Source organism: Priapulus caudatus, unplaced genomic scaffold (assembly GCF_000485595.1).
Source record: "Priapulus caudatus unplaced genomic scaffold, Priapulus_caudatus-5.0.1 Scaffold33, whole genome shotgun sequence".
NCBI lineage: Eukaryota > Metazoa > Priapulida > Priapulimorpha > Priapulimorphida > Priapulidae > Priapulus > Priapulus caudatus.
The window spans coordinates 702,541-718,501 of NW_014577094.1; the positions used below are offsets into that span (position 1 = coordinate 702,541).

At 44.5% G+C, this 15,961-nt stretch overlaps 1 protein-coding gene and 1 long non-coding RNA gene across 4 annotated transcripts in view; both read left to right on the forward strand.

The window, feature by feature from the left end:
* The window catches only part of LOC106816844 (transmembrane and coiled-coil domains protein 1-like), a 99,020-nt gene that overhangs the window by 25,891 nt on the left and 57,168 nt on the right, over positions 1-15,961 (forward strand). For 2 of the 3 annotated variants that reach the window (XM_014821484.1, XM_014821499.1), the window contains exon 3: positions 299-418. The exons of the other annotated variant lie outside the window; for it this stretch is intronic. In XM_014821484.1, coding sequence (XP_014676970.1) covers positions 330-418 — 89 coding nt within the window. In that variant the 5' untranslated portion in view covers positions 299-329. The remainder of the gene's footprint in view (positions 1-298; positions 419-15,961) is intronic. 3 annotated transcript variants of the gene reach the window in all.
* LOC106816885 overlaps positions 8,722-15,961 on the forward strand; it is an 18,317-nt gene continuing 11,077 nt past the window's right edge. Inside the window, exon 1 of the long non-coding RNA XR_001394952.1 lies at positions 8,722-8,732. This is a non-coding gene — a long non-coding RNA (uncharacterized LOC106816885). The remainder of the gene's footprint in view (positions 8,733-15,961) is intronic.

The window sequence follows — 15,961 nt, forward strand, 5'->3', positions numbered from 1 at the left end:
CTCTCTCTCTCTCTCTCTCTCTCTCTCTCTCTCTCTCTCTCTCTCTCTCTCTCTCTCTCTCTCTCTCTCTCTCTCTCTCTCTCTCTCTCTCTCTCTCTCTCTCTCTCTCTCTCTCTCTCTCTCTCTCTCTCTCTCTCTCTCTCTCTCTCTCTCTCTCTCTCTCTCGCTCTCTCTCCCTCTCGCTCTCTCTCTCTCTCCATTTCTTTCTTTGTCTCTCTCCCCCCTTTTCTCCACTCTCACACAGCATTCCTGCGTCCCACTGCTTGCTTAGTCACTCTATCTCTCGTTGCTGTTGCAGGTGAATAAGTGTATGGTGAGGCACAGGTCGCATGTGTGTCATGTCTGAGCTGAGGCAAGACAGCTTGCAGCTACCCAAATGGTCGCATCACCATTCCGCCCCACCGGCAGCTGCTACACAGTCAGTAACATTCTCTGTATGCACGCATTCATTCATGCTAACCCCACGTTGCACTGCTTCTAGTATAGGAACTGTTTTGTTTGCATTATGTTACGTGCATCCATTCATATTGTGTAAGTTTGGTTTGCTGCGGTTATATATATAGTGGCGGTTCATTTAATCTCTAGAGCTACCACACACCGAAAAGACGACTGAAAATCATGTACTGTCTTTTGAAATGTGTACTGTTAATTTTATCACACTATTGCATCAAAGTTTTTATTAGTAGAATAATTCATTGCCATTGTGATGAAAGTAGAAAATTGTTAGCAGAGCTGAGCCTGGTCTCTGGTATGTAAATGTATTTTCAGAATCAGCACGTCTGGGAGGTGGTTCTGGCTGAAACTCAAACTGAATTTCAAAAAAGTTAAAAAATTAAAAATTAATAAAAATTCTATTCATCAATAGATGGCGTACAGATTAACATTATTATACATCACGTACGTGTGAATCCACGGTGTATAACCATAACGGCCCAGTAGCCAAATGGATAAAGCATCGGACTCCTAAACCATTGATTCTGGGTTCGAATCCCACCTCGGGAAATGCTTTGTTTCTTTACTTTTGGACTGTTTAGTATGTACTTCTGCAGTATTCACCATTAATTTCAAAGTTTTAATTTTTTTACCACATTTAAACGTTTAGTGAAAATCCAGAATAAACTATGGTACTAGCATGGTGAATGACTAGCGCAAACTGACGGAACACTTCAGCGGAAGCCTATGTAGGTTAAATATCAAAATATATATATTTTTATAATAATTCATTTATTATTATAATTTTTGACTTTTTTATTTTAAGTGACTTACTTTTGATTTCTTATATTGTTTTACTGTTGGGATGGGATTGGGATGGGATGGCATGGCATGCGAATGGGATGGGGATGGGATGGCATGGCATTGGATGGGCTGGGATAGGGGGATGGGATGGGATGGAATGGAAGGCCTGGGCCTTGGATGGATGCGAATATGGGATGGGATGGGATGTCGGGCGGAGCGATTGGGATTGGCATGAACGGATGCATGATAGATAGATAGTTTCGATTTTGGGGTATTTTTCTTTCACCAAACGGTCACCAACTGAAGTAACGCCACTGATTTCCCCGGGCAATGCCGGTATCCCGCTAGTACATTTATATATTTGTGATAATTAATTTAATCAATGTAGAATATTTTATTATGATGCAAATGTCATGAAAGTACATGTCCACAACCACCATGTCATCAATTATTAGTATATAACAGCTAATCAGTGTGGTAGGCAGCAGCGTGAGCACGTAACTGTGCAGCACTGATGCCAATGTTTGGTGAAATCTTGGTTAATATTCTCGCTACATTTATAACCTGGAGAGAGAAATCTAAATTTCGCGTAACAAGAATGTGGGCCAACTGTGTCAAACTGTAGTATAGCAGTTACTGTAGCATCCACCTTTCCTTGTGTGACTTCTATGAGAGTGTTGTTATAGAACAGCTGGTGATAACAGTAAGAAAATCCGTGCTTTTGTGTAAAGTCATGGAGATGTATACATAGCTGTAATTACTCGATGAATTTACTTGTTTGAAACGGATGTGTGCGCGTATGCATCGCCCTTTATTGGTCGTTGATGAATTCTAGCTGACTTGACTAGCTGACCGACCGATCTTTTCGCGTGCAATTCAGCAACCAGCGATTCCTAATCCTTCTGTAATCGATGTGCATGGGAACTGTAACGTTTACTGTGTTATATTTCCAGATTTAACCAATAACACTGCTTTGTCTTTATGCTGTTTATTTGACCCGCTATAATAAGAACCTCGATTTCAATACCCTTCATTTCTCCTACACCAACTGCCATCTGCGGGACTGCTAATTATTGTATCACCCGCGACGAAAGTCGGCCGGGATACGTATGGTTTCATGTCTCTCCCAGCCGCCTGCAGACAATTTTCTTCTGCTCTTATTTAACTCGGACCCCTAATTTGACCTTTTAGCGCTACCAAACTTGGTATACTTACACATTTTTGGGTGAGAAGGTGGCAGTGTTTAACCAAAACCAGCGTTTCACTGTGACCTTTATTTTGACCTTTACCGTTGAATTGATCATATTTTTTTCTTTCCGATCTCGTAACTCGGGCCCTAATTGACTAGCGCTACCAAACTTTATACTTTGCACACTGGGAAGCAAGGTGAGCAGTGTACAAAACGCAGATCACTGCGACATTTATTTACCTTCTACCTTGACCCTTGATCATATTTACCCTTCCGATTTCTGTAAACTCGGCCCTGATTTTAGCTATTGCTACCAAAACTTGGTAGACTTACACATGCTTGGGGAGAAGGTGAGCAGCGTACAAAAACCAGTTCACTGCGACATTTATTTGACCTTTACTTGGACCTTGATCATATTTTCCTTCCGATCTTCTAACTCGGCCCCTTAATTTACTAGCGCTACCAAACTTGGTATACTTTGACACATCTTGGGGAGAACGTGAGCAGCTTACCAAAATCAGGTCACTGCCGACCTGTTATTCGACCTTTACCTGACCGTTGATCATTTATTTCCCTTCTTTGCTCTCTAACTTGGCCCCTAATTGACTAGCGCTACCAAACTTGGTTACTTACACATCTTTGGGAGAAGGTGGCAGCGTACCAACCAGGTCACGTGGCGCGCAACCTTAATATTTGACATTTACCTTAACCTTATATCATATCTCTTGTCCAGCCCCTTCTATACTCGGCCCCTAATAGGACCTGCGCTACCAAAACCAGGTTACTACGGACCTTTATTTGACCTCTTACCTTGGTCCTTGATCAATTTTCCTTGCTTGCCCTATAACTCGGCTGCCGTAATGAGCTAGAGCTTACAGCCAAACTTGCGGTATACTTACACATCTTGGGGAGAAGGTTGTGTCGCATACCAAAACCAGTCACTACGACCTTATATGACCTTTACTTGACCTTGATCTTATTTCCTTCCGCTCTATAACTCGGCCCCTAATTGACCTAGCGCTACCAAACTTGGTATACTTACACATCTTGGGGAGAAGGTGTGTCACGTACCAAAACCAGGTCACTACGACCTTTATTTGACCTTAATTGACCTAGCGCTACCACCTTGACCTTGATCATATCTTCCTTCCGCTCTATAACTCGGCCCCTAATTGACCTAGCGCAACCAAACTTGGTATACTTACACATCTTGGGGAGATAGTGTGTCGCGTACCGAAACCAGGTCACTGCAACCTTTATTTGACATTGACCTTGACCTTCATCATATTTTCCTTCTGCTCTTTAACTCGGCCTCTAATTGACCTAGCGCGACCAAACTTCGTATGCTTACACATCTTCAATTTTTGGGGAGAACACGGGGGATACATGTAGTTGGCAACAACTGCCCTTTCTAGTTATCAATTGGAACACTAAATATATACACTACATCCCTCTTTTCCTCAGATCACAATTATAACCTAATTAATGATTTCACATGCAGGACATCTATATATGAATGTATTTCTATATCCGTATATATTGAAAACATTTCTCAACAATGAAAAGAACTCTACTGTTCAAACTTCCTTGTGTAAACTAGTCCTTGTATCAAAGTCGTTCAGACTCATCATGCAGACCAGTATTACAACCAAACAATGGAACGAGTAGTATCCAAAATCACTATTCACTTTGAACTGCGCCCACAACAAAGTCCTTAAATCTCTTCGGTGCTGTTCGCACGCGCACAGTTCTCTTCAGGGCCATCACTTCTGCTGGAGCTTCGGTTGCTGGATTCCCCTCTTCTGGTATCTCATCTGGTACGATATTGCTGTCCTCATCATACTCGGCGTGTGGGCTAGCTGGTCGCTCGTTGTACTTCTTTACGAAAGAACTATTTCTTTCGTACTTCACTCCTTGTGGCAATTCAACAATAACTTTGTTCCCAGTCTTGCTGACTAACGTGTAAGGCTCAGATTCAAACGTTGTCGAGAGTTTATTATCCTTCGCTCCTCTGAGTAGTACTCTTTTTCCTGGCATCAAGGTACTGGTCTGCGCCTTCCTTCTCTGGTCAGCGTACTTTCTCTGTCTCTCCCTTTTCGTGATCCCTCACACCTTCATTCATAAAGTTAGGTAATTTAGTCCTGATGTTTAGCCGAAACATCAGTTCGGATGGTGTGACACCTGTCGTGGCATGTGGTGTCGTGCGCTGCTGCATGAGGAATTTCCGCACTGCTTGCTGCATCTTTTCACCTTCGACTTGGCTGATTTTGAGTCGTTTCAGCAATGATCTGTTTTGGTGCTCAACCTCTCCATTGGCTTGTGGCCATAGAGGTGTTTTCCGGCACAATTTGATGCCATTGTCCTTGCAATACCTCCTGAACTCAACAGACCGGAACTGTGGCCCATTGTCAGATGAGAGTGTCACTGGGAGACCGTGTGTCACAAACATTCCTGCCAGTGCCTCAATTGTTTTCTCAGAGGTGGTGCTCTTCATGAATGCAACATCAAAGTATCTACTATAGTAATCTACCACTACTAGCAGACTTACTCCATTTGGTCACGGTCCAAGAAAATCCACTGCCACATCCCTCCCACGGTCCCTTGGGCATTGTTGTTCGCGACATAGGCTCAGGTGCATTTGGCATACCGACAAGTTGGCAGCTGTGTCAAGCACTGCACTGGCGTTCAGCCTCTTTGTCGAGATTTGGCCACCACAGTTTGGTTCTCAACAGTTGCTTCATGGCCACAATGCCTGAGTGCCCCTCATAAGCTAGTTCAATTGCCCATGGTCGCAGTTTACATGGCAGGACGATTCTCCTATCACGCAGCACTACATTGCCAACAACACATAGTTTATCTCACAAATGTTTGTAGCTTGCTGACTTGCAATCTTCCCATTTCTTCTGCAAACTGATACATTGTTGCACTTCCTGTAGTTCAGCATCGCTGGTCGACTCTTCTTCGATCTCTTGTGTCGTCATAGCTCGCGGTGTCGCTGCTTTAGTGACAAACTGAACATATTTTTCAGCTACGTTCTGTGCTTTTGTGATCTGTGTTAACCGAGATAATGCATCAGCAATGTTATTTTTCCCCGGTCTGTACACGACATCGAACACGTATGGCTGCAAGCGTAATACCCATCTTTCGATATGAGCAAATGGTTTCGATCTGGCTGAATAGAACACTTCCAGAGGCTTGTGATCTGTAACTAGTTCAAACGTGATGCCATACAAGTACGTATGAAACTTCTCACATGCCCAAACTAATGCTAGCGCCTCCTCGGTTTGCGAATACCTGCGCTCTACATCGCTGAGACTGCGGCTGGCATAGCTCACAACTCTGGGCTCTCCGTCCTGTATTTGAACCAATATCCCGCCAAGACCGACAGGTCCTGCATCAGCTATGACCTGTGTTTTCTCCCCTTGTCTTAAGTAAGCCAATGTTTTGTGATTGGCCAACCAACGTTTCAGTTCTTGGAACGACTTGGGTCTGTTCTGGGCCCCATTTGAATTCTTCGCCTTTTCTGGTTAGTCTCCTTATCTGTTCACTCAAACTAGCAAAATCCGGGATGAACGTTGCACTGAAGTTGACCAGGCCCAGGAAACTACCTACTTCCATTGCGGTTTCAGGCTCCCTAGCGTCCACTATGGCTCTGACCTTCTCTTCGGTTGGACCCACACTTCTGGTTGACAACAGAAGTCCCATGAATTCTATCTGTGTCAGGTTAAACTTGCACTTGTCTTTATTTAAAGTCTGTCCACGCTAATTCAATCTCTTCAGTACACTCAGCATGCATTTATCATGTTCTTCTTGTGTATCTCCATGTTGTCGGAAATGTTACTGGCCCCGCATCCGGCCAGAACCTGTTCTAAGACATGCTGATATTTCTCTGGTGCTGCCGATATCCCGAACATTAACCTTTTGTACCGGAATAATCCAGCATGCATCACGAACGTTGTTATGTCACGTGATTCCGGGCTCAACTCCACTTGGTGATATCCCCATTTTACGTCGAGTTTGCTGAATACCTTGCTGTTGTTCACCTCATGTAGCACCTCATCCACAGTTGGTATGTAGTGGCGCTCACGGATGATCGCTTTATTTGCTTGCCTCATGTCGACGCACACACGAATGTCCCCGTTCGGCTTTGGTACTACCACCAATGGGCTTACCCAGCGTGTCGGCCCTTCTACACGCTCGATGATATCTATGTTAAGCAGTTCTTTCAGTTTCTGGTCGATTTTGTCACAGAGCGCAAATGGAGCTCTCCTGACAGGTTGAGCCACTGGCTGTACCGCCTCATTGATGTGTAGTTGTATTTGCTAATCTGTCAGCTTACCAACCCCTGTACAGCATTTCTCAAATTCGTTTTCAATGCTGTCACTTGCTATTGTGTTTATATTCAGTCTCACTTTCAGCACACCGAGTTACATTGCAGTTTTCTTCCCAAGTAATGGCTGTCCACTTCCTTTCACAACCATGATCTCTGCATTCACCTGTGTATTTTGCACTACTGCTGTGCACTGAAATGTACCAATTACAGGTAATGGAACTTTAGATCGATCCATATGCGAAGAGTTGTTTCGTACATTTCTGTGATGCACACTTGATCCGCTTTTCTTTCAGCTGCTCCCACAAAGACTGGCAGATGATGTTTGCACTGGCACCAGAGTCAATAACCATTTTCACTGGTACCCCTCCCAGCTGGACTTCCACTCTGTCACAGTCAGTTTTATCGTTTACACAAAATGTGTAATCATGGTCACCATCTTCCTCTGTTTGGTTCGTTTCAGCGTAATTTACACGCTCTTTACCCCTCTTTGGCTTCCAGGAGTCTGACGTACTGTCACTGGATTTACACATTTTTGCATAATGGCCATAGTTCGAACATTTACGACATTGTTTGCCTTTAGCCGGGCAAGTTACATCTTTGCCGTAATGTCCGCTTTGTCCACATCTATAACACACACCTTGGGATGGTCGCAGTGTCTTCCGATACACCCCGTCCTTGTCATCTTTAATCGGTTTATCCCTTTGCGGTTTACCTGTTACTCTGTGGACAGTCCCATTTAGACGCATTTCTTCCAACTGAGTCTCTACAGCTTCATAGGCACAAGCAATCTCCTGCAATTTAGCCAATGTCAGCTGTTTTCCGATTTGTAGGAGTTTCCTACGCAGACTTGTGGCCCCATATGTATGGATAATATGGTCCCTGATTTGGTCATCTTCATCTATGAATTCGCAGTTGGCAGCCCTCTCTCTCAACCGTGTGATGTAGCAGCTTATAGTCTCATTTGCCTCTGGTAGTATAGCCTCTTAAACATATGTCTGTCGAACGACACATTAACTTGCACCACAAGATGCTTTGACAATATTTCAACGGTCTCTTTAAACCTGTTTCTCACCACTACCGGCGCTGCTCCTTCACATCCACCATCTCCTGTTTCAGCAGCAGATTGGTTGACAGTTGTCTCTTTATCCTCTTCTTCTTCTTCCTCGGAGTCTTCTGGGTGTAGGGTGTCATATAAATCTTGTAACCTTTAACCCCCACATGTTAACAATAAGTCTCTTTTCTGACCGTCGTCAGTGATACATTTTGCATTAGCGTACGGCCTGAAGGCTTTCAAATACTTTTGCCATCTGGGACCAACACTGGAAGGATCACCCGCCAGATCAAACTCAGGAAATAATCCTATATCCAGCTGTTTCAGGGAAGACATCTCGTCAGCTGTAGCTTGAGTTGTCAGTCGAATTTAATCTTTTATCCTCGTCGCCATATGTAACGTTTACTGTGTTATATTTCCAGATTTAACCAATAACACTGCTTTGTCTTTATGCTGTTTATTTACCCGCCATAATAAGAGCCTCGATTTCAATACCTCATCTCCTACACCAACTCCATCTACCGACTGTAATTATTATCAATTGGAACACTAAATATATGGATGGGTTATACACTACAGGAACCTTTAATTACTGTGAATTGTTCTATATATATTTACGTATATATATATATATAGCGTAATATATATAACGCTGTTGTTTTGCGTTTTACGTATTATGGCAAGACATCTTAGAAAACCACATTATTAATGGCTAGCGTCAGTCAATGGTGGAAATGCAACCTGAAAATTAACAGATTTACATTTTAATTAAAAAATTTATCATCTACGTGATCATGAGTGGCCACCAGTAAACGTGGTTTACCATATGTATTTATGTATTAATTCCATTTCCGATGAAAGCGGAACGTTTTTTTTTTGTTTTGAAACTGGTTGGTCTAAGCTTGCTGATTTTATAACATAGTGTTTAGTTTCTTCAAACTTATGTTCTCGCAGTTCCCTATTCTTTTCTGTGCACCTGGTTGGTGTCTTCCCATTTCGCCAGTTTTCTACTTCGCCATTTGCCATTTTGCCATTAACCATTTCGCCAGTTTCCCACCATTTCCCATTTAGCCATTTTCCCATTTCGCCATTTTCCCACTTCGCCAGTTTCCCATTTCGCCATTTTCCCATTTAGCCATTTTCCCATTTCGCCATTTTCCCACTTCGCCAGTTTCCCATTTCGCCAATATTTTATGTTGCTTTCACCCCTGCACGAAATTTATCCTTCCATTCTTAAAAAAGAGTCATTTCTAGGTTGTTAGGTTTAGGGTTAGGGTTAAGTTTGCCTGTACATGATCCATGGGTTGATATGTACGATTTCGCCTTCTTGTTCTTCAAATAAATAGTTGACTCCATATTTAATGATTCATTATAATTTATTCATTACAGAGGCCTACTTATAACCCACCTCGAACAAGGGGGTGGTCGGGGAGATAGGACGAAATGGCGGAATGGGAAACTGGCGAAACGGGAAACTGGCGAAATGGGAAACTGGCGAAGTGGGAAACTGGCGAAATGGGAAACTGGCGAAGTGGGAAACTGGCGAAATGGGAAAATGGCGAAGTGGGAAATGGCGAAATGGGAATAAACCAAGTGGAGTATGAGCAAAGAAGGTGCAAGAGGACAGGAGAAGATGGGTGCATGACCAAAGGGAGGAGAAACAGTAGAATAGGAAGGGCAGGTGGTGGAGGTCATAAGCAGATGGTTTATTCTGTGTAGATTCTGGTTATTCTGGTTTATTCTGGTTATTCTGGTTTATTCTGTGTATTCTGTGTAGACCTGTTTCTCTTGCCTTTGGTCACCCATCTTCTCCTGTCCTCTTGCACCTTCTTTACTCATACTCCACTTACTAGCTGCGTTCACACGAGGATTTCAGTTCCATACTTGAGCGTTCACACGTATTGAGCTGGCCACGTATTGTCTGTCGAGTGAACGCAATTTCGAATTGCGAAACTGTATAGCGCGCTTAAGGGCCGGACACACCAGGCGATTGCATCGGGCGATGGCATCGGCCGATGGCATCGCCCGATTCTTGCGCGCGCAGTGCGAGAGAGAGAGAGAGAGAGAGAGAGAGAGACAGACCGTGGGGAGTGCGAGAAAGAGAGAAAGAGAGTGGGGGTAACCAACAAAATGGCAGCGTCCAGAAAGAAAATAAATAAGAAAAAACGGAAACTTGCCATTGCAATGGCAGTTTATATCACGACTTTACGACGAACAAGGAAGCGCAGTAAACGGTGGGAGAACCGTACCCACTGGGTTAAACCCTGGGTTGGTCGTCGACCGACGCATGGAGTATTTAATAACTTATTGAATGAATTATCTCCTGCTCCATGAAGTCTGCCATTTTGTCGAATTACGTCAGTATCATTGAACAACTCTGATTGGCTGATGAATTGTACAATCGGGCGATGTTATCGCCGGTCGCGGACACACCAGTGGCTTAATTGCATCAGGCAAGTTGCATCGGCCGATGGCATCGGGCGATAATATCAAAACGTTTTGATCTGTGCGATGGCATCGGCGCGATGCATGGGTGAAATCGGCGGCGATGATGGACACATGTGGACATGCGATTTTCATCGCGCGATGCCAATCGTCCGATGCCGATCGCGCCGATGCAATCGGCCGTGTGTGTCCGCCCTTTACCTGAAAGACTGTAGCCATTAAAGCTACAGCGACGTTAGTGTGAGCGTGTGAACTGTCGACCGGGTATGCCAGTCAATATGATAGCCTAGCTCACTAAGCTCGAGTCGCGTCGTGGTGAACGCATCGCAAGGTCGCTACACGTATTTCAGCCGAGAAATTTCAGGCACCGAGATGGAGGAGTACGGTGAGAGCGCAGCAGGCCGGTGGGTATAATCGTGTGAAGCGGCACTATAGTCAGTGCTTGCGCGAAAAATTATGTCGCCCGTACATAATCCAGCTGGCTGTCCGCGATTGTTAGGTAAATAATAAAGGTACGTAGATGTTGGTCAATAATAAAAGTAATGGAAGTGATCGACACGCGTTTTGGACATAACCAAGGTATATATATGAGATTTTCCGGCAACAAGAAAAGCTCGGTTGGGATTTGTTAGAAAGTGGGTCGTGGCCATTTGGCCGCAACAATGGCGATACAGAATAAGACAACAATGGAGAAATTGCAAGGTACAGTAGCTTGGATTGCCGTCAAGTACGGCCACGAGTGTGTGAATGTACACAGATGATGAATGATTCGCTATTAATTTTGCCTGCTACTTCGTCAGCCGCTTGGAGTTTTGGGATAGCTAATGGACAAGCTAATAGTATAGTCATATGAGAGCATATAGTGAGCAATAGTCACAGGACGGTATCTTTCTAACGTAGAGGTTTGTCATTTGTTTGCCACATTTATTATTCCGACATCTGAGATGTGCGAGTGTAACTAATGGTCACAAGTCGTTTGATTATATTGTAAACTGCACTGTGGCAGGTGGATGCAAATGTCCAAAAAATACATGAGATGAAAAGTTGACCGAGACTGAAAATGTATCGGTGGGCAAACTATTTGAATTCGTGGTCGTATTTTAGCAGGGGCACTCCTCTGAGAACTGGGCCTTTAGGATACATAGTCAGAATTGTGATTTCACTGTCCTCGTGGTGTGGGCGCGGTACCCCTATCTGGAACATGTTACGTGAATAATACCGTTGAAATCACGTGACAGGACTTAGCAACTAGACCTACGTTTTTAGCTTGCTATTGCAGGTAGTAGGTGTGGCTGATGTGACTTATAGAGATAAGCGCGTGCAAGCGGCTGATGTGCGCGGATGGCTAACGTTGCTGCATCCGAGAACCGAGACAAATTTTACGAGAGGCCCATATCTAATGAGCTAGCAAACAGCACTTTAGCGTATGATACCCCCGACAGACCTAACTTAGTATCGTACTGGCAACCTAGTAGCGATAAACGAATAGCAGAAACGTCGTGTGCACAAAGCTAATTCTTACTTTAAAAGAGGTAAAGAGGGTGATGATGAGGGATATCTGTACCTACACAATCAATACAGCGTTGTAAAATAGTTAGAAGTCAACTATCTGCGGTACCCGCTGCGCGGAAAAATCGTGCTACTAATTCATACTACTAATAATGGACAGAAAAAGACATAGGTAAAAATCGACAAAAACATTGCACCACGAATATCAATCATGTTAGCAAAACAGTGTAATAAGATAATAAGCATGGAAACAACTGTTACGTTATGACATTTATATGACAGCACAACCCAACTTAGAACCACCTGACATAATAGTTATGCTCAAGGGTGTGGTCGTATCCAGGTACTACAGATATTTGTCACCCGAGTACATATCTGAAAACACAATGTACTGACCAAATGATCTGCCCATGTATAACATGTACGTCGTACTATTTTGGAGTAGCTACAGTATGGTGCTTTATGCATGTATAAACGCTTATGCATTTTAACATGGCATTTCCTCATTAAAACCTCAAAATATTGTCGCATGTGAGTAACTCCAAATTTGTATATTAATAAAACCATTTGTGGTGGATCGGGAGATGGCTTGCATGAGGGGGTGTGGGGGCCAATCTCGCAAAAAAATGATTCCATTTAACAACTATTATGTATCACAAAAATTCCTATTTCTTCCTATGTTTTTCACATCTGAAATTCCTAATTTTCCTATTTTTGAGCGTCAGCTTCACTTGACGCCCCTGCATATTCAAAGCTATTGTTAATCATGTAAATTTTGAGATTCCTTCAATCCGTCAATGAACAAGAGAAAAGAAAACAAAAAAGAATATAGCCAAATTCCATCAATGTCAGTATACATGCCAAGTAACTTAAATGGTAAAACGCGCCTAATGAGTCTACACCATCTGCGTAAGACCGTTGATATACACAGGTGAGAGAGATAAGATACTATGCTTGAATTAATTAAACAAAACGATGAAATATTGAGACATTAACTGGCCGCTTGGTGCCACAGGATGCAGCAATTAAGTGACGCATCAGTACGCAATTAATATGAATATAAGTAATATAATAATTAATAGTATAATGGTTCTATTGTGTGCATGTTTGAGTCAATATTCAAGGCTTTTACACCAAAGATAAATATAACGTTGGCACCAGATGAGAGACCGATACCCAGAGAAAGCGTCGCCTGAGAGTGTTGATGACCTGCCCGCTGAGCCCCGGAATCTGCGCAGTTCCAACGCGGCATAGGCGCAACGCGACCCGCGGAAACGTCACGAAAGTATCACGCGCATGGCGCTATTGATCCGTGCGCCAAATCGAAAGCCGGCGCACGGACAGAATTGCTGCCAGCGAACAGCTCAATTTAGCGGGTACATAATTCACTAAGCAAACATAGCACAAGCCATCGCGCATGCAGGAATAGCGATGTTTCCATGTGACGGTCATAGATCAGGTCAGCGTGTAGTTTTATTTGTCGTTGCAGAAGCGAAGCGGCTGCTTACATTTAGCAGATGAATGACCACATGTTCCGAAGAAAGCGCTGTTTAAGTAGTGCTACGGCACGTGCGTGCCCGTTGTGCACGTACACCGTGCATCGTGGGCGGCGTGCGTGCGTGCGTGCGTTGCGTGCGTGCGAACTTACACGTGCGTGCGGCGTGCGTGCATGTGCACGTACACGTGCCGTGCATGCGTGTGTGTGTGCTCGTGCGGCGTGCGTGACAACGTCACGTCACTGCGTGCAATGCGTGCGTGCGTGCGGGCGTGCGTGCGTGCGTGTGCACGCTACGCGTGCGTGCGTGCGTGCGATGTGCACGTACACGTGCGTGCAATGCGTTGTGTCGTGCGTGCGTGCGGTGGCCGTGAGCACGTACACGTGCGTGCTATGCGGTGTTTTTGTGCGTGCGTTGCGTGCCGTGCCGGTGAGCACGTACACGCTGCGGCATGCGTTCGGCTGCGTGCGTGGCGTGTGCACGTACAACGTGCGTGCAGTGAGTGTGCGTGCGTGTGCACGTGCACGTCCGTTCTCCGTGTGTGTGCAACGTCACCACGTGCGAGCAGTGCGCATGTGCGTGTGCACGTACAGCGTGCTTGCAGCGTGCGTGCGTGCGTGGCACGTAAAACGGTGGCAAGGAAGTGTGGCTGCGTGTGCACGTACACGTGCGTGCGTGCGTGCGTGCGTGCGTGTGTACGTACACGTGCGTGCGTGCGTGCGTGTGAACTTACACGTGCGTGCATGCGTGCGTGCGTCCGTCCGTGTGTGTGCACGTACACGTGCGTGCGTGCGTGCGCGCGTTTGCGCGTGCGTGCGTGTGTGCGTGTGCAGATACACGCGTGTGCATGTGTGCTTGCGTGCGTGTGTGCGTGTGCAGATACACGCGTGTGCATGTGTGCTTGCGTGCGTACGTGCGTGTGTGCGTGTGTGTGCAGGCACACGTGCGTGCGTGCATGCATGTGCACGTCGACGTGCGTGCGTACGTGCGTGCGTGCGTGTGCACATACAAGTACGTGCATGAGTGTGTGTGCACGTACACGTGTGTGCGTGCGTGCGTGCGTGCGTGCGTGCGTGTGCTTGTATCGAACAATATCATGCCAACCGTTAAACTCCGCATGTGCGCATATGACGTCAATGTTTATAAACATGAAACATCGCTATTGCATGAGAATCACTGAAGAACTGCTCCGTCAATCACGCGAAACGCAAGAGAAATTCAACGACGGCGAAATATACAGCTGTGTTACACACACGCAGTATCGCTCGCAAAACCCATTGGTTGATACAAATAACGTACCTCAAACTCCTGTTTTATGGTGCATTGTGACCCTAACCCTAACCCTAACCCTATAAACCAAAAAAAAATATTTGTTGTTATTAAATTGTTGTAAATAAATCATGTAAATATTTGCGTTAATTGGGAAAAAATAGTTAAATGGATAAACATAGGAAAATACAGAAAACAGGAAAATAATTAAAAAACAGATGGGATTCGATCCAACGACATTTCAGCCGTGTCGTCTGTGCTCTATGCGTTTGGCTATTTAGGATCATTGGGTTTCTGTATTATGGATGTGCCTTGACAACACTGTGGCGTCATTGAGGAGTTTGCGGCACGTGATTTGTATCAACCAATGGGATTTGGGAGGGCCACGTCACCGAGTAAACATCGTGTCTGGCATGCGGTGGGCGTAGTCATTGAGGTAATTAGGGTTATTTAAGTTTTATTCGTCTTTCGTGCGCTTTTCAATCCCAAAATTTTTTAACGATGCTACGATGACATGCTTACCAGCAAACGCTGTGTCAAGTCAGTCACTGTTGCCCACGAATTCAGATTAGTCGAATTCCCAGTGAATTCCCATATGTAATTCTCTGTTTTGTATTAAATTGCCAGTAGGGGAGCGTGCCGCTGCATATATATTAACTCAAACCTTTGGTTTGCACAAGGACGGGCCGTCCGGGGGCACCACTAGTTTAGCATGAAAGTACATTTATTAGATGCACTTTGCAGTGTACATCAATGTACTTGAGTCTAAATCAATATGCAGTTAGTTGGTGGTATGTTTGAGATTTACAGCTAGATAGAACTCCTCCCATGTGGCCATGCAGGTTGAGTGTATATTTGCACTATAGAGTCTTCTGGTTTTATGCTACGTCACGTGTCGGTCATATTAAGGGGTGTAGCACAAGTTGTGTTGAACAACCGGACACCACAACGTATTCTATCACTATAGTGTATTCTATCTAGTGTATCGCACGTATTCTATCACTATTACTATCATAGCAAAGATGTATTCTCTTGGTTGGGCTGAAACGGCATTGCTCAAAGCGTTCAATGTGGTGAAAGGCGTTACTGTTGTGGAGGATGCAGAGCCTCTTGAAGATGGGTAGGAATACCATGAAGCTATATGAGCACAAGGCACATGCAATCATGTGTGCGCGTGCGTGCGTGCGTGGCTGTATGGCGTGTGACGGTGTGTACATCGCAATGCTAACATGTAGAGTTGCTGCCGAGTAAAAATAATCGACATTAAGTACTACTTGTGATTATGAAAAACGTGGTTATTCTAAAGATGTGTGGGATTAAAAGCTTTAAAATGTTATATATATATATATATATATATATATATATATATATATAGTAGAGAGAGAGAGAGAGAGAGAGAGAGAGAGAGAGAGAGAGAGAGAGAGAGAGAGAGA